The sequence below is a fragment of the Macrosteles quadrilineatus genome, unplaced genomic scaffold (genome assembly GCF_028750875.1).
Source record: "Macrosteles quadrilineatus isolate MER2022 unplaced genomic scaffold, UCM_ALF_1.0 Scaffold_2__2_contigs__length_208266976, whole genome shotgun sequence".
Lineage (NCBI taxonomy): Eukaryota > Metazoa > Arthropoda > Insecta > Hemiptera > Cicadellidae > Macrosteles > Macrosteles quadrilineatus.
Window position 1 is genome coordinate 3,829,741 of NW_026542595.1, and position 19,254 is coordinate 3,848,994.

General features: G+C 37.0%; 1 protein-coding gene across 1 annotated transcript in view; it reads left to right on the forward strand.

Moving 5' to 3' along the window:
- LOC128986279 (CD63 antigen-like) overlaps positions 1-19,254 on the forward strand; it is a 48,242-nt gene that overhangs the window by 19,429 nt on the left and 9,559 nt on the right. The window contains exon 4 of the mRNA XM_054406553.1: positions 10,821-11,033. Coding sequence (XP_054262528.1) covers positions 10,821-11,033 — 213 coding nt within the window. The remainder of the gene's footprint in view (positions 1-10,820; positions 11,034-19,254) is intronic.

Genomic DNA, 19,254 nt, shown 5'->3' on the forward strand with positions numbered 1-19,254 from the left:
AGCCCTTTTGCTACTTTCACAGCTGCTTCAGCTGCCCCATTTCCCTGATGGTGGTGGGGACTACTTCTGAATGTGGAGAACCCCCACTCCTTTGCAAACAATTTAAATTCACTTGAGTAAATATGGTGAAATTGTGTCCCACTATCTAAATAAAAACACGTTGAGGAATTCCAAAACGTGAAAATGTGGTTTTGCAAACCCGAATCACATCTGAAGCCCTCATTCGATGCATTTCCTCGACTTCAAAGTATCTTGAGTAGTGATCCACGATAACCATATACCACTTGTCTTCATGTTTAAACAAGTCAACAGACACATTTTGCCACGGGTAATCCGGGACAGTTCTCGGAATCAACGGTTCACTGTGATTAGTTGAGTTCTGAATACAAACTGGACACGATTTGATTTTCCTTTCTATTTCTTGAGAAATTCCAGGCCACCACATGATTCCCAAAGCACGTTTCCTTGTTTTTGTGATTCCCAAGTGTCCACTGTGAAGCCTCTCGAGCATTTCCGCTCGTAGATCCTGAGGTATTATCATCCGAGTTCCTCGAAGCAATAACCCATCAATACAATACAACTTAACTCGTCTTTCACGTTAAAGTACTCTTGAATCTCATTAGGTAAACTTGATTTTACAGGCCATTCGTCTAAAATTTGTAACTTAAGTTGTGCACAGATTGGATCTCTCATTTGTGAGTGAAGTACCTTTGTCACATTTTCGTCTGTAGTGTTTATACTAATCAGACTGATTTCGTGGACGAAGGCTTCCACTTCTTTGGTCAATTCGCCATCTTCATTAGCCAGAATAGGACTTCTTGATAGTAGATCTGCTATGGCAAGGTCTTTTCCTGGGGTCCAGGTCATGCAATAATCGTATCTCATCATACGCATTCGGAATCGCTGTAGCCTCAGTGAGAGCTCGTCCAAATTTTGTGTTTTGAAAATTGAGACAAGCGGTTTGTGGTTGGTCTCAATTGTGTACATTTTACTAGGGATGGACGGGATTGAATTTTTAGTTCGGGACGGGACGGGACGGGATTTTTATTTCCTTCCCGATTTTCGGGACGGGACGGGACGGGATTTTTTTCTGTGCATAAAAAGAAAGTCTTGAGTATTGCAGTTACCAAAAAAGGCATACGAAATCAATCTTTACCGTTTGTGGCACTGATCTATAAAAACCAAAAAATGGGTAACAATTTTTCAGGTACCTATAGAAACTTGTGACTTGCGGTCGAAAGGACTCGCGGTCACGGTGCGATCGTCAAAATGACGGCAGTAACGGGGTGACCGTCGGTATGACTCGCGGTCACGGCATGATCGTCGGTATGACTCACGGTCACGGTGCGATCGTCGGTATGACTCCGCGGTCACGGGGTGATCGTCGGTATGACTCGCGGTCACAGCGCGATCGTCGGTATGACTCCGCGGTCACGGCGTGATCGTCGGTATGACTCCGCGGTCACGGCGTGGTCGTCGGTATGACTCCGCGGTCATGGCGTGATCGTCGGTATGACTCCGCGGTCATGGCGTGATCGTCGCTATGACTCCGCGGTCACGGCATGATCGTCGGTATGACTCCGCGGTCACGGCGTGATCATCGGTATGACTCCGTGGTCACGGTGTAAAAGTCGGTATGACTCCGCGGTCACGGCGTGATCGTCGGTATGGCTCCGCGGTCACGGCGCGATCGTCGGTATGACTCCGCGGTCACGGCGCGATCGTCGGTATGACTCCGTGGTCACGGCGTGATCGTCGGTATGACTCCGAGGTCACGGCGCGATCGCCGGTATGTCTCCGCGGTCACGGCGTGATCGTCGGTATGACTCCGTGGTCACGGCACGATCGTCGCTATGACTCCGCGGTCATGGCGTGATCGTCGGTATGACTCCGTGGTCACGGCATGATCGTCGGTATGACTCCGCGGTCACGGCGTGATCATCGGTATGACTCCGTGGTCACGGTGTAAACGTCGGTATGACTCGGCGGTCACGGCGTGATCGTCGGTATGGCTCCGCGGTCACGGCGCGATCGTCGGTATGACTCCGCGGTCACGGCACGATCGTCGAAACGACTTCGCCTCCTGCGTTCGCGGACCTATCGCTCGCAATTGCGGCGTCAGCGGCACTCGCGAAGCGGCAAAATCGCCGGCGATCGGACCAAATCCCGTCCCGAAAAATTCCCGAATCAAATGTAATCCCGTCCCGATAATCGGGAATATTTTTTTCCCGAAAAATTCCCGAAATTTCGGGACCCGTCCATCCCTACATTTTACCCATTAGGAAACATTTCAAACGGTCACTTGCCCATGTGCACGCAAGCGCTTCTCTCTCAATGTTACTGTAGCTTTCTTCAGCAGGCGTTAGAGTCCGAGATATATATGCCACAGGTATCTTGATTTCTCCTTCAACTTGAAGTAAAACCGCTCCAAGACCTTTTTTTGAAGCATCACAAGAAACAATCGAGGGTTTTTGCGGATCGTAAACAGTCAAACATGGCTCTGATGATAAAACCTGTTTTACTGTGACAAAAGCTTTTTCTTGAGCTGGTCCCCAAAAGAAATTGTTTTTAGTCTTTAACAAGCTCGTAATTGGCTCCAAAATCTCACTGCGGTTCGGAATAAATTTTGCCAGAAAAGTGATCATGCCCATGAATCTTTGTACTTCATAAGTGTTTCTTGGAGTTGGTAAGTCCAAAATCGCTTGTACCTTGCTTGGATCAGGCTTGATTCCATCCTTAGACAGCACAAACCCCAAAAATGTCACAGTCTTCTTGCAGAACTCCGACTTCTACTAATTCAAGGTGATTCCATTAGCTTGCACTCTCTCTAGAACGGCTCTAAGACACTCGTTGTGTTCTTCTTTCGTTCTTCCCCATATCAGACAGTCGTCAATGTGCACTAAACAGTTCTTTGCCCCTTCTAAAGCTTTTGACATGCGGCGCTGAAACTCTTCAGGAGCGGACGTAATTCCAAAAGGTAACTTACGGAATTTATAACTCCCGAAAGGGGTGATAAATGTTGTGTAATCTTGTGACTCCTCTGCAAGGTTCAGTTGCCAGAACCCGGAATTCGCATCGATCTTGCTGAAGTATCTCGGCCAATGAAAGTTCAATCTTTGGAATAGGATAAAACCAACGTTTCACACTGTTGTTGAGTTTGGATAGGCCTACGCAGATCCTAACCCCACCTCCCTTTTTTGCGCAAACTACCATTGGTGCGCACCATTCAGTCGCGTGTTCAACTGGAACAATCACTCCTTTCTCAAGCAACTGTTCTTTCACCTAGGTTTTTAAAGGTATTGTATTGGTACAACCCTGGGGGTGGATATAGCGTAAGGAACTGCATTCTCCTTCATTTCAATCTTGTACTCTCCTTTCATATTTCCCAACCCTTGAAATAAATTAGGATACTTAGTAGCCCAGTCAATATCAGGTGAATCTACAGAAAAAATTCTCTTCACCAGGTTCAGCTCTTCGCAGGAACGTCTGCTAAGAAGTGAAACAGTGATCTCCTCAGAAATATGTGCAAGATCATAAACTGATACACCCTTATGTTCAAGCTTTAGCCTTAAAGTTTCCAAAATATTGATTCGTTCTTTCTTCTTTGCGCTAAACACAGGGGATTTGCACTTTCCTAGAGGCAGAGTCTTAATAAAATCACTGACAACTCCTACTGGAATCATGGTTACATCAGCTGCTGTGTCAAGTTTAAATTTTATAAGACCTAAATCCTGGTTTCTACAGCTTGCTTTTACCTCCTGGACCCAGGCTTTGTCACTGTTGTCTATATTCGCTATGAAAATCTCAGGAACCTGTTGATAACCACAGTCTGAATCTTGCTGTTCGATTTCCTTAACAACGTTTTTTCTCATCCAATTTTCTCGGGAGGGACAGCATCGAAAAAAATGTCCAATCTCGGAACATTTGTCACATTTGGCTTTCCTAGCAGGGCATTCGGCCAGTGATCCATGCCAGTTACAACCACATTTCCTGCACTTTTTTCTCATAGCATCCTCGGTGAATTTCTGTTCACCAGCTCCTTCAGACAGATTTGTTTTACCGACTTGTACTGACGTTTTATTCACCATAAAAACATTAGTATTGGCAAGTTCACGTTTTTGGCGTTCTAGCTCCTCGTGTTGGCGCAAGGAATTAATTGCTTTCTCCAGAGTCAATTGAGAGTCCAGCTGGAGTCTATCACTTAGAGCCTCATCTTTCATACCAATAATGAGGACCAAAAGCACCATCTCATCGTTCAGTTCACCCCATGCACACGTTTTTGCAAGACCATGCAAATCTGTTATGAATTTTTGCTTGTGTCTCAGAAATTTTGTTCTCTCATAAATTATATTTTGTCTTGGCACAAAGTATTCATCAAAGGCCCGAAGAGCCTCGTCATAAGTATTCGGTTTTGGTGAAAACAAATCGAAAATATCTTCACTCCTACTACCCATTGTAAACAAAAGTACATCGATTTGCCGAGCGTCAGAAGTGCTATCCAGACCGCACCCCCGTCTGTACCTTTGAAAGCGATTCCTCCAGGAATGCCACTCACTCGGAGTAAAAGAGAAGTTTTCTGGAGTTGGTAACGTCAGATTTATCATCGGAGTAGGAGTACACATTACTGCATTATTTTCTCGGTTTGTCTGTCCCAATGCAAAACCTAGTGACTCACCTTCAGTCTTTCTAGAATCCCTTTCTGACATGTAGTTGAATTCACTTTGGGCATCGTCCTCCTCGTTGTCCTCATACCTTTGCCTACGAGTATTTAATTTTTTTCTGCCCTTACTTGACATTATGCTAGGTTTTAGACTTTGTTCGATAAAAAATCCACTAAGCTGCCACCATGTTCTATTTGTTATACAAGAATATTATTCACACATCTTGCTTCAACAAACTCTAATTCCAAACTAAACCAATGTTTACAAAAACATGTTTACGAAAATCATTTGACAACAAAAACACAAATAAATCATATGATAAAAAGAACAGACTTAATACAACAGAAACTTAAAAAAAAACTCATGACATCAAGATAACAAATGAAAATTGTGAATTTATATTTTATACTTCACCATTGTATCACATTAACCCTAAGCAAAGATTAAACGTCCGCAGTCATTTATGTTTTACAATTCACAGGTGTTTCTTTGAACGGAATAGTTATATCGTATTTACATTATTTTGTTTTTTTGTCTTGATTTAGAGATTTTGAAAATGGCTAAAAGAATATGCCTATATGTTAATCGGGAATGTGAGCTATCATCATGCCAAATTTCATCCCAATCCGTCCAGTGGTTTATGTGTGATTGAAGTTCAAACAAACAAACAAACACACAAACTTTCACATTTATAATATTAGTAAGATATATATATAGGGTGTAAATTAAGTCTGGCACACATTTTTTATCTTTTTTTCTATAGTAGATAGAAGAAATCAATTTGCGGGAATGATTAATAACAAATGTTAGGCACTTTTAACAAATTTTGAAAATAAAAATTCCCTTAAGGGCGAGGGGGGGTGGGGGGTAACTAAAAATTTTCAAATGACAACCCCCATCTTGTGACCCCTCATTTTAAAGGTCATTGGAAGACAAATCCAAAGATGTGTCTAAAAAAATTTTTTTGCACCCTATCCAAGATGGCGGTTTAAAATGCACTTAGGGTTGAATGGGTAAATTAGGTATGGCACACATTTCTTATCTTTTTTACTCTTTGTAGATAGAAGGAATTAATTTGCGGGACTGAGTAAGAACAAATGTTTGGCACTTTTTCATAATTTTGAAAAAAAAATCCCCTTAAGGGTAAGGTGGGGGTGGGGGGTAACTAAAAATTTTCAAATGACAACCCCCATCTTGTGACCACTCATTTTCAAGGTATTTGGAAGACGAATTTAACGATGTGTCTAAAACATTTTTTTTTGCATCCTGTCCAAGATGGCGGCTTTAAATGTGCTTGGGGTTAAACGGGTTGAGTCTGGAACACAATTTTATCTTTTTTGTCATTAATAGATAGAACTTATCCACTCGTGGGACTGAGCCAAAATTAGGCACCTTTTTATTTATTTGAAAAAATCCCCTAAGGGTAAGGGGGGGGGCAACTAAAAATTTTCAAATGACAACCCCCATCTTGTGACCTCTCATTTTAAAGGTATTTGAGAGACCAATTTAACAATGTGTCTAAAAATGTTTTTTTTTGCATCCTGTCTAATATGGTGGCTTAAAATGTACTTAGCGTTGAACGGGTGAATTAAGTCTGGAACACCTTTTTTCCTTTATACTCTAATGTTTGATAGTGTAAAGATTGATTACCAATAAAATAAAATAGAATACCAAATAATTACAATAAAATAGAATACCAAATAATTACAATAATACTACAACCCTACAACAACAAAAACACAATAGCAATCAAAATTAATAGAATTCCTAAACTAAATAATAAATGTAATTGGAATAATCAACTTTACGTACTTGTTAATATTCACAAATGCTCAAACTGATGCCCAAGAGTAACTTGACAGAGCCCTAACCGATTGTAAATTTCGTTTACCACCCTGGACAGCGTTTCTTCATTAATAGATCGTGCTTCCATTATTATTCTTGCTGTGAGATCCTGGATGTTTTCTGGGCGGTTAACAAATACTCTACTTTTTAGGTGGCCCCACAAAAAGTAGTCTAACGGCGTCAAGTCGGGTGATCTGGCAGGCCTTCAATAGCTCCCCGCCTCCCTATCCAACAGGGTGTCTACCAACCGGGAAATCCGGGAAAACCGGGAATTGTACTTAAATTTTTACTGGCCATGAAATGTACGGGAATTGTCCTTAAATGCCAGACTATGTCCTTAAATTTTTAATGGGCCATAATTTTATTGATCGCTAGTTGGTTCGGAGCACATAAAAGGTTTATCAGATGTTTGTTTACATTTTATTAATTTATTACCAGAGTAATTATGCAATAAAAATCCCATTAGCAATCTCAAACCCATTAATATTTTATCACGACAATCAAGTGTCAAGTCAAGTACTTCCAAGAACTGTTGACTCAGCAGCTAGCTCATAAAAGTTGTATCACTTTTATTCCTTTACAACTTCTTTTTTTATTACTAGGGTAATTATTATTAGATACCAAACCTATTTTGTGAAAATAATAGCTTTAAAATGGCTGTTAAATTCCACTTCTCAATTTGCCGCGGCCAGTGCCTAGCGCCATAAAACTGTTTATGGTTTCATACTAAACATCTAAATAATATACAGTCTTATTTTGTAAGTTAACCCCTTTTTTATGTACATTTTATCTTTCAATTGACAAAACCACAAGCATTGTTGTTTGCATTAATGTTTTATCATTATGTAGGCCTGCTTGGTTTCAAATTATGTCATTGCATTTTCTGTATCTTTGTCTTATATTGTTGGCTATTCAGGTTTCAATGTTTTTTGTTTCCCATATATTTATTTATTGAGTTGTATGCTTTAAGCAATCTAAATCTTATGAACTAGAATGATGATAGTGACTTTGCTGCTATTATAACCTCATTGTTTGTTACTCAGTTTATATAGACCCTCCTAAATAATTAGGTTTAGGCCTGGGTATTTTGATTCTTGAAAGAGCTGTAAAATATATTAAGAAAATGTAATTGAGCCTAAGATAAACAACTAATGATTGCTATGTGCCGATATTAACTTTGCAAATGAAAATACAATAATCTTACTCTGTGCTTATTGCTTATTAATAGCCGCTTACCATACCTTGATATTGTACTAAGAATTGAGTAACAATATGCATTAAAGATTTTTTTTCAAAAGTAGTCGAGAACCTAACGTTGTGCCAGGGCGAATCATGCCAAATTAATCGGCCTGGATCGGATAAGCTATGTTATGAAGTTTACGTGACCGATGGAGATATTTGTCGCTGGAGACAATGATTGCGTTTCTCTGTTACACTATAAAAGTATACACCTAAAGTACACCTAAAGTATAGGTAGGCCTATGTTTGTTTACTTTCAATAATTTTCTATTTTGAAATTTTTAACTCTTACCTATTATTATTTACTTTTCTCTCTGGTACAACTACAGTGAATAACAAGATTAATACAGTTTGACAAATCAGGAAAATTATTCGGTAGGCCTAATGACACCGACAAAGGTTACGGCAAAGTGTCCTTAAATGTACGGGAATTGTCCATGAATTTTTTATCCAGAATGTAGTAGACACCCTGTCCAACGATCTGGAAAAACTTCGTCCAAGTAATTTCAGACTTCAGCATTATAGTGAGGTGGTGCGCCATCTTGCTGAAACCAAATGTTCTCGTTGACAAAATTTTCTTCTTCTTCCGGAGGAAACTCATGGGCAATGGCAGGTACTATCGACTCTCGCAGTAACTCCTGATAACGGTTTCCGTTTAGATTTACTTCGATCACGAATGGCCCTATTAATTTGGTCCCGACAATGCCTGCCCAAACATTGACTTTTTGGGGATTTTGAGTATGGCATTCTTGAGCCCAATGCGGATTTTCAGGAGACCAATACCTATAGTTTTGTCTGTTCACGTGGCCATGAAGACTAAATGAAGCCTTATCTGAAAATACAATTCTATTTTTGAACATTGGATCCAAAGTACACCGTTGCATCATGAGTTCACAGAGTTCAATCCTGCGGTCAAAATCGTCCTCGTTCAATTCATGAATTAACTGAACCTTAAAAGGATGAAACTTCTCGGCTTTAAGGGCTTTGTGGACCGACATGTGACTTATCCCAAAGTCATTTCCAATCCTACGTGTCGATGTGTGATGATTTTCTTCAACGCTAAGAAGTATATTCAGTCTAGTTTCTTCAGTGAGTACAGATTTTGCCTACCACTTCTTGGTTTACTTGCAACATCCCCCGTTTCAGCAAACTTATTACATATCTTAGATACTGTAGCTCGATTAATTTGGCGATCAGGGTACAAGTTGTTAAAAATATCACACGCTTCAAGTTGAGTCCGTTTTTTTATCTCCATAGCCAACAATGACAAGTATTTCTATCTTCTGTTTTGTTGTTAACAACGCCATGTTAAAATAAAAATAATAAAAGATGTACTTACGACTACTTCAAAGAAACTACCTTCACAGACTGAAGGGGAATAAGGAAAAACTGATAAGATTGTTACCTGATTAGCCTGCAGTCTTAAGAAAGAGGATAGGAATTCCAAGTGAGTGCAACGTCCAACCCTGGAATCTCAATTATCAGATTTATTTACTAAGTGATAAGAGCTACATAAGTTTGTTTATTGCAGTTCGTCCTATTGTCCAAGTTTTTCTGATATAAACTATCAAATCTATTATAACTTTATTTTTGGTAAAAAAATAAAAATGTGTTTCAGACTTAATTTACTTGTTCAACCCTTAGCACATTTTAAGCCGCCATATTGGACAGGATGCTTAAAAAACATTTTTAAAAACATTGTTAAATTGGTCTCTCAAATACCTTTAAAATGAGAGGTCACAAGATGGGGGTTGTCATTTGAAAATTTTTAGTTGCCCCCCCCCCTTTACCCTTAGGGGATTTTTTAAAATAAATAAAAAGGTGCCTAATTTTGGCTCAGTCCCACGAGTGGATAAGTTCTATCTATTAATGGCAAAAAAGATAAAATTGTGTTCCCGACCCCACCCGTTTAACCCCAAGCACATTTAAAGCCGCCATCTTGGACAGGATGCAAAAAAAAATTTTTCAGACACATCGTTAAATTTGTGTTCCAAATACCTTGAAAATGAGTGGTCACAAGATGGGGGTTGTCATTTGAAAATTTTTAGTTACCCCCCACCCCCACCTTACCCTTAAGGGGATTTTTTTTCAAAATTATGAAAAAGTGCCAAACATTTGTTCTTACTCAGTCCCGCAAATTAATTCCTTCTATCTACAAAGAGTAAAAAAGATAAGAAATGTGTGCCATACCTAATTTACACATTCAACCCTAAGTACATTTTAAACCGCCATCTTGGATAGGGTGCAAAGAAAATTTTTTTAGACACATCTTTGGATTTGTCTTCCAATGACCTTTAAAATGAGGGGTCACAAGATGGGGGTTGTCATTTGAAAATTTTTAGTTACCCCCCACCCCCCCTTGCCCTTAAGGGAATTTTTATTTTCAAAATTTGTAAAAAGTGCCTAACATTTGTTATTAATCATTCCCGCAAATTGATTTCTTCTATCTACTATAGAAAAAAAGATAAAAAATGTGTGCCAGACTTAATTTACACCCTGTATAACATACTTAATACAATGCAAATTCAAAAAGAAAACATAATAAATGAAAAAATCTTATATAATAAATCAAAGGAAAACAACACCTAAGCCAACCTATATACTAGACAAAATTCCAAAATCATATGATAATTTACTTATTTATTATTTACACTTCTATTTATTTACTATTTGTTCATAACTGTGATCATGGTCTAAGAGCCGAAACATGTAAGTTTATTCAATAAATTAATAACTTAAAAAAAGGGTACTAAATGTTTAATTATTTATTTCATTTATTAATATATATATATATATATATATGAATTTGAACAGATGGTGTTTTTGGCCTCTAGGGACCTCAAAATGAAAAATTAAATCAGTCCCGGGTCCAGGTCTTACCATTAGTACTACGGTAATAGCTTATTCCCTATATGGGAAATTCACTAATATTCCCTATATGGGAAATTCGCTAATATTCCCTATATGGGAAATTCGCTAAAAACCTTAATTTTAGATGGCTTATCGGGATTGTTTTATGTTTATTATTTCGTTTAGACATGTTAAATTTAAATGGTATATTTTTCACAATTACAGTTTAAATGCTGTGGCACTCAATCGGTGACTGACTGGGAGAAGGTGTACACCAACGGGACTGTGCCATACTCTTGTTGTCCTGACAACCCTGTGGATGAGTCTTGTACACCTGACAAGGCCAACAACAAGGGCTGTCTCCCTGTGCTCAAGCAACTCCTTGAGAAGAACACAGCTCTTGTCGGTGGATTTGGACTTGGTGTCGCTTTTACTCAGGTAGGAACTGACTATATCATTTACATACTTTGTTTATTTAATGCCTTAACTCTCGTTCTTGTCTCCAATTGCTTTTGAATCTATAAATGATCCAGGACCAATTTAATTCTCTGTTTCGGTGTCCCCACTGGCCAAAAACACTATCCATTCAAATTCAGATACATGTGTAAAGTACATAAAACCTCTTTTAACCGCACCCTGTTAAACTAAGACCTGGATTAACTGAAACCATCATGAAAAATTCAAACTAATTGAAAATGAGCTAGAAATCAGGAACCCTCTGCCATGGTGCTATTGGTTGGTCAACAGAATGTAATGGACAACAACATGGTAGACGTCTCAGAAGAATCCTGATCCAAAAACAAACAATCTGAGAATCAAATAGTTCATAACTAGGGCTGACCCGTGGTCGAAAACTCGACCAAAAGTATGTACTGTGCAAACTTCTCTATGTCCACCCCAAGCTGTAAATAAAACATGTGATTGCAATTTCTTCAATTAGTTTTGATTTTCTGTTTATATTTTGCTGTTATTTCATCACCAACATTGCGACCCCTAAGGCCAAGGCCTATAGGCAAATATCTTTCTAGCAGTATGCGTAGATTTTCCCTGGGATGCACAGGAGCTGAGAAAAAAGGTTTTCAATAAGCATGCTTGTTTATTAATATACAGAATGGATTTCCATTTTTGACGCAATTAACATAAATATTCTCAAAATACAAATAAAACCTGCACATATAGGACCAATAACCTATTCTTTTGGTACAACCTGCGTTTAAATTGGTCCTGTAGTATAATCAGAGTGGCTGTTGTAAGCTAAAAATTTTGGCCCCATGTTAAATCTTCATAAGAAAACTTTAATTTCCATTTTTCACCCAATTAACAAAAATATTTTCAAAATACAAATAAAACCTGCACATATAGGAACGATAACCTTTCTTTTGGTACAGCCCGTGTGTAATTCGGTCCAGTAGTAAGATCAGAGTAGCTGTCATAAGTTTAATATATAAGATTTAATTTCAACCAAATAAGTAAAATTTTAATACTGTACATGCCTTTCCTTGAATAGCATCAGCATAGGTCAAGTTCGGCATATAATTAAAGATTAGTAGCCAAAATGGTAGAATCCAAAACTGTAAAGGGTTTATTTCTAGTTTATAACTAGCTAGAACTGTACTGCCCTGTTTTAGAATAAGTAGACGGCCAACCCTGAGGGTTCAAAATTAAAATGTAAATGCAGGCCTCCGAAAATGTCTAAAATTACATCCCTGTGTTTTTTACTCCCCTTTATTACGAAACAACGTGTACCGAATCTAATTACACCAATATTTATTTTTACACAAATGTTTTCTTCACTTAAAATTGTAGGTAAAAATAATTATGAAGCTCGATGGTGAAGGTCAATAACAATATACAGGGTGGAACGAAGTTAGTGTTAAAAAAATGTATGTGTTAAACTACTAAGTATTGGTGACAAAATGGCACCAATTTAAGTTTCCATACCCTCACAGGTAGGGAATAGACGATTTAAGATTTTTTCAAAATATTTGTACTTACTTACATAAAATGGCCATAAGTGCATTAAACATTGTTTTTATTCCAAATTCATTGTCATTTTCAGAATCCTCGTTAAATTTCCAATGGTAATAATACAAATTCATTGAGATTAAACATCTGCATAAGCCCTTATTTGACCATGGAAGTTTGAATTTGTGATTTTTTATAAAAAAGTAATAACTTTTTCCAAAGTTTTTCTATACAGGGTGTTCATTTGAAAACTTTCCATATCTGTTGTGTGCAAAGGTAAGGCTTTTAACACTTGTTTGTTCTCATTTCCCCCTAATTTGGACATGCCAAATCCAATAAAATTATTTTCAATTTCGAAAAATGCCCCAAAAGGGCCCAATTTGGGGGGTAGGGGTGCTTTTTGAGAAATTTTCAAATGTAAACATGGGTTGTGTGATACATCAATTTAAAGGTCTAATCACCCCGACTATTTTGGTGCAATAAAAATGTCATTATCTTTAACCGTATTTACAGGGTGGGTCAAAACGTTTTTCAAAAGGACTTTGAAGTTAAGTGCCGTATTACCCGAACTACTGAACGGAACAGCGCCAAATTTCTTTCCAAGCTTATTCTTGATCTACTCTTTAAGATAACTTGTAATAAGGGCATTTTCCATGTTATCTTCTAATTTTTAAAAAATCTCAAATTTTAAGAATAAAAGAAAGGTGAAAACTCAAAATTCTTAAATAGCAAGGTATGACAAATTTCATACCACGTGAAAGGTCCTTTTTTAACAAACATTTTACGTATTTAAGTTTTCTTTCTATCTCTTACCGTTTAAAAATTGCAGTAGAAAAACTGAATTTTCCATAGTAATATTGTAACTAGTTTTCTAATAAAACAGCCAAAATTCGTCTCTAGACACATTTAATGGTGCATTAACTGAAGGAAACAATTCATAATTATTGATACCCTGATTGACAAACAAGTCGTTACGTTTTAATTTGTGAAAAACAAGTCTTATAGCTGATGAGGACAACCTACATGTGGGCTGCTTTCTGTAGTACCATTGACTAGTCAACGGTAGTACTAATTTCAAAAAGTACTATTTTCTGTAGCATCTAATCGAATATGGTGTACACTTAAAAAAATAGACTTTATTTTTACTTATTGGGCAGAACAAAAGTGTTTCAGGATAACTGCAAAGTGTTTAACAATAAATATCCAGGTAAGACCTTAAGTAATAAAGCTGTAAATGATTTGGTTAAGAAATTTCTGAAACTGGCTCAGTTCCCAATGAGAAAAAAACAGGATGAAGGGTCCAAGATGAACTGACACAAGTAAAAGTAGTTGATCAATTTGTAATTAATCATAATACATCGTTGAGCAAAGTGCAATGTGTTTTGTTAGAAAACTAGTTATAATTTAACCATAGAAAATTCAGTTTTTCTACTGCAATTTTTAAACGGTAAGAGATAGAAAGAAAACTTAAATACGTAAAATGTTTGTTAAAAAAGGACCTTTCACGTGGTATGAAATTTGTTATACCTTGCTATTTAAGAATTTTGAGTTTTCACCTTTCTTTTATTCTTAAAATTTGAGATTTTTTCTAAATTAGAAGATAACATGGAAAATGCCCTTATTACAAGTTATCTTAAAGAGTAGATTAAGAATAAGCTTGGAAAGAAATTTGGCGCTGTTCCGTTCAGTAGTTCGGGTAATACGGCACTTAACTTCAAAGTCCTTTTGAAAAACGTTTTGACCCACCCTTTAAATACGGTTAAAGATAATGACATTTTTATTGCACCAAAATAGTCGGGGTGATTAGACCTTTAAATTGATGTATCACACAACCCATGTTTACATTTGAAAATTTCTCAAAAAGCACCCCTACCCCCCAAATTGGGCCCTTTTGGGGCATTTTTCGAAATTGAAAATAATTTTATTGGATTTGGCATGTCCAAATTAGGGGGAAATGAGAACAAACAAGTGTTAAAAGCCTTACCTTTGCACACAACAGATATGGAAAGTTTTCAAATGAACACCCTGTACTACACTGGACTGTAGAGAGTGTCAAATATTACTAAAAACTTCTGCAGTTAATAACCTTTAAAATGATGTATAAACATCTACTGTTCCTTTGATTTGTCGTTCTCAAATTTAAGAGTTTCTTATAAAAAACACGGAACGGCTAATGTTTAATTTCCTTAAAAAAAACATGTATTGGCTTTTATGATACTGCAGCAGCTGCTTTAAAAATCATGTTTAAATGGGTATTATTGCAATTTTCAGAATCCTTGTAAAATTCCTAATAAGAATATTGAGGAATTGTTAGGATTAACACTTTATGAAACTATGTTTTGTGATGAATTTTCATTTAGGGGGTCAGGGTGTCTAGTAGTCGGGAAAATCGGGAAAGTCGGGAATTAGTATTGAATTTCAAAATGGTCTTGAAAAGTCGGGATTTAGTCTTAAATTTGATTTCAAAGTCGGGATTTAGTCTTAAATTTGATTTCAAAGTCGGGATTTTTCATGATTTTGCCGCGATTGTCGTCTTGCGTTTACGTAACCGCGAAAGCCAATGATGATGATGTCTACACGGCCTCGGGAAATGTTCACGATTTAGCCGCGATAGTGGACGACAACGATGACGTTTCCGAAACCGCGGGAGACGACGATGACGTTTCCAAAACCGCGGGAGACGACGATGACCTTTCCGTGACCGCTGGGGACGACGATAAAATTACCGTGACCGCGGGAGATAACGATGACGTTTCCGTGACCGCGGGAGATGACGTTGATGTTTACACGGGTAAGGGAAATGTTCTCATGATTTTTCCACGATCGCGGAGGACGACGATAACGTTTCCGTGACCGCAGTAGATGACGGTGTTGTTTAAATAGCCGCGGGAAATGTTCATGATTTTGCCGCGATCCCGGACGACGACGATGACGTTTCCGTGACCGCGGGAGGGACCGCGTCTCGTTGTCCCTCCGTCTCGTTGTCCCTCCGACTACTTGTACCTCGAGGCCTAGGGACAACTAGTCGTAGGTACAACTAGACGGAGGGACAAGTAGACGGTGGCTCACCCGACTAGTTGTACCTGCAGATTTTTAGGAGGTACAACTAGACGTAGGTACAAGTAGACGTAGGTACAACTAGACGTGTATCCCACCGACAAGTAGTATCACCTAGCTTGTACGGATGCGACCAGTTGTCCCTACGACTAGTAGTCCCTACGACTAGTAGTCTCTACGACTAGTGGTCCCTCCGTCTAGTAGTCCCTACGTCTAGTTGTACCTACGCGTATTTTGCGTCCTTATAGTCTAGTTGTATCTATCCTCCAATTCGTTACCCTGTTTAATTGATTACTGCACGAGTACTTTTTAATAATACCCTTAATTAAATCAGGAACTGCAGTGTTCCGAGTCGATTGAGTATGATTGGCAAATATTTTTCACCGCAGTACGTTGTTTTAGTAGTTTTACAGACGTTAATTGGAGGCTGAAAGCTACGCATTGCTGTCCAGGGTCGAAATGGCAGCTATAGTTGTGATTAAAATTTCCCAGCCCTAGTACCGAAAATCGCTTATTTAATTAAAACATTTATATATATCATTAAATATACAAGCAGTATATCCCTAATGAATTGCAATAGACCGCTGCCCAGCAATTATGTATTACTATTTTTGCTGATTCCTTTAAATATTTTTTCACATAACCTTAAAGTATTTGCATTGTTTAGTGTGCATATCTTATAGTTTACAATGGATTTCCCAGTGATCAATGAACAATGAAGTGTACAATGAAGTTGAGGTCCAGCGGTTGAAAACTCGACAAAAACTATGCAATGTACTACACATACTTCTCCATTTAACATACACTGTAAATAATAAATGTGATTGGAATATGTTCCATTTGTTTTGATTTTATTTTCATAATTAGTTGTTATTTCGTCACCAGCATAGCAACCCGTTAAACCCATGTTAGTTTTAAACATTTGTAATTCTTTTTTTATGTCTTTTTAGCCTATTTTAATTTATAAAGGCATTCTGTAGATCGACAGGAAAATACATTTCCACCGATATGCGGATATTTTCTGTGTAATGTTCACGAGCTGATAAAAAGGTTGTAAAGAAACATGCTTGCCTACATTATTGATATATTTTCTCAGTTTTGTATAGTTTGGTGAAAAACAGCAATCGTACCACGGACCGATTTCATCTTCGTCTCGAACTTAAAAATGATCCCGAGCTGAAAAAAGTCATTTTCGGCCCTTAAAAAGTCGAAATATACTCTTAAACTATCGTAGGATCGGTGAATACTAAACTCTATCTTGGAATTGCATACACTCGCTCCTATCTTTAAGTTTACGTTGTTGCCATACAATAAATGTATAAATAAACACAAAAATTCACAAGTTTTGTTGTAAGTACCTATATCATGTATAAATAAAAACATACAATAGCATAATGTGTAAGTGTATTCTGTAAAACTTTAAACAAATATTAGTAAAATAGTTTTCAGGTAAACTATTGTTGAATGAATTAGTTTTAAGTTGTTAAATTTACCTCGAACCGTGCTATATTTTTAATGGAGTTTGTCCGGAAAAATACCATGGTAAAATTAAATCAAATAAATAAAATCAAAAGCAATTCATAACAACAGAATAATAGATACAGAATGAACGTAATTTCTGAAAATCGACAGAGCCTACATATGCGAAGCCTGTGCGTGGGGACCAAGTTGACTCAATAATTGGCAATTTGTCATAGTCTTGTAACATAATTAACTACCACTACTATAATTATCAATACATTTTCAAAGGAGAAACAAACGTCCGATTATTTCTAGGCAGCCACAACAGATAACTTTAGAAAACTACGTTATAAGAATTAGAACAACTCAAAAATTAAATTGTTAACATGATTTGTTTAGCCTAACGAAGAAAATCATGAAAACCAAATTTAACTCCCATAAGAAAAACATGGGGAGCAATTTCGTTTACGTATAAGCCGAGTGAGATAATAGAAAAATATACGCCGATGCTTGATGGCAAATCTGTGCGTGCATACCTTTAATTTGAGACCTCAATAATAAAAATGGTCGGGTAGCAGAGCCAAACGAATAACCCATTTTCTTAAATTTATAAGATTATTTAATTATTTATTTATTTTAATTATTTTACTTGACTGTTAATACCAAAGCAAAAGCTTCAACTTCGTATGCGTCCGGATTACGAATAAACCTAAAACAATCTTACACCAATTTACCAATAAGTTTAATAAACCAAAATTGCACATACTCCGGACAGATTTCTTATAAAGAGATGCTATGACAATATGATCAAATCTCTATTTAATATAGTTTAGGTTGTGTATTGATTAGTCAGGACATTGATTGAATAAATAAATATTTAAACAGTATATATATATATACCTATACTAAAACATAAATACAGCACAAAACAAACATATAAAACATAAATGTAAAACATAAAACATAAATGTGCAGTACATAAATAGCCTAATTGTTACAATAAATTAACAATGATCATTTGTTAAATTAATCAGTTCAATGTTATTTATATAATTCGACCATAAAGAAGGCGAATGTCTCTCGTGTTTATTAGGACAATAACACAATATACCTTATTGTTGATTCAGGAACACGCCATTACAGCTATTTCTGAGAAAGGTGAACGAAATACCTGTTGTAAAATGCAGCTAAAGACATCTGCTACAACGTATTTGACTTATTGTTTAATATAAGCAAAACCATATAGATTCAGTACTTGGAAAGGCAAAGGAAATATTTTGTAAACAGAATGTCCCGTTAATCCCCACACGTTACTCAGAATGGACTTCATTTGCAAATTCTTAGAGTTTCCTTTCACAACAATCCATTCCAGTTATTGGGGTGTTGGGTCAGACCTCTATCGCGTAGTTGCGAGAAAGTGATTGGCCTCCAATCAACCTAAATATTGTTTTGACTTTACGTAGTACTGTGGTAGTTGCTAAAAAAAAACTCTTTCACTCACAGTATTAAACATTTTCAAAAAAAATGTTGATTATATCAAACTGTTATGAACAGTGTGATTTTTTTTATTAATAACATAAGCTTTTAGTTGAGTATTTTAAACTCCTTGAATTACAAAAGTTTTAATGTAAAACAGATCTATAATCTGATGTACGCTGGCCAACAAAGACGTTATTAATTTATTAGTTTTGAAATAATTCCTGGTAATACACATAGCTTAAAAATTAGTCGATTTCGAGAAACAGGTACACTACATTATAGTGCAAACAAAACGTAAATAACATTTAGATTTTCAATCCATTACTGATTTTATACTGATTTTAAGTCTAAATCTACACAGGCAACGTAACTTATGAAATACTCTTAGTTTATGAAGGCTTGGTATAAAAAGTCTTGTAAAGTGCCATTCTTGTGTGTTCTCTGGTTAGGAAACTAGCCTTAATATTTAGTTGTTTATGATATAAGCGGTCTGATTCATACCTACAGTGTATTCAGGTTTTGGACTGGCTAGGCCTATATACAAATATGCATGAGTGTTCGATGTCATCATGAGCGTTGGAATGTTTACCTAAAAAAAATGTCGTAGTAGAGGGCGATAGTGTAAATCATAGCTGTTCCCTGGTCCATCGGCCGGTGCCTCGAGGGATAATGACCGACGGACTAGGGATAGAGCTGA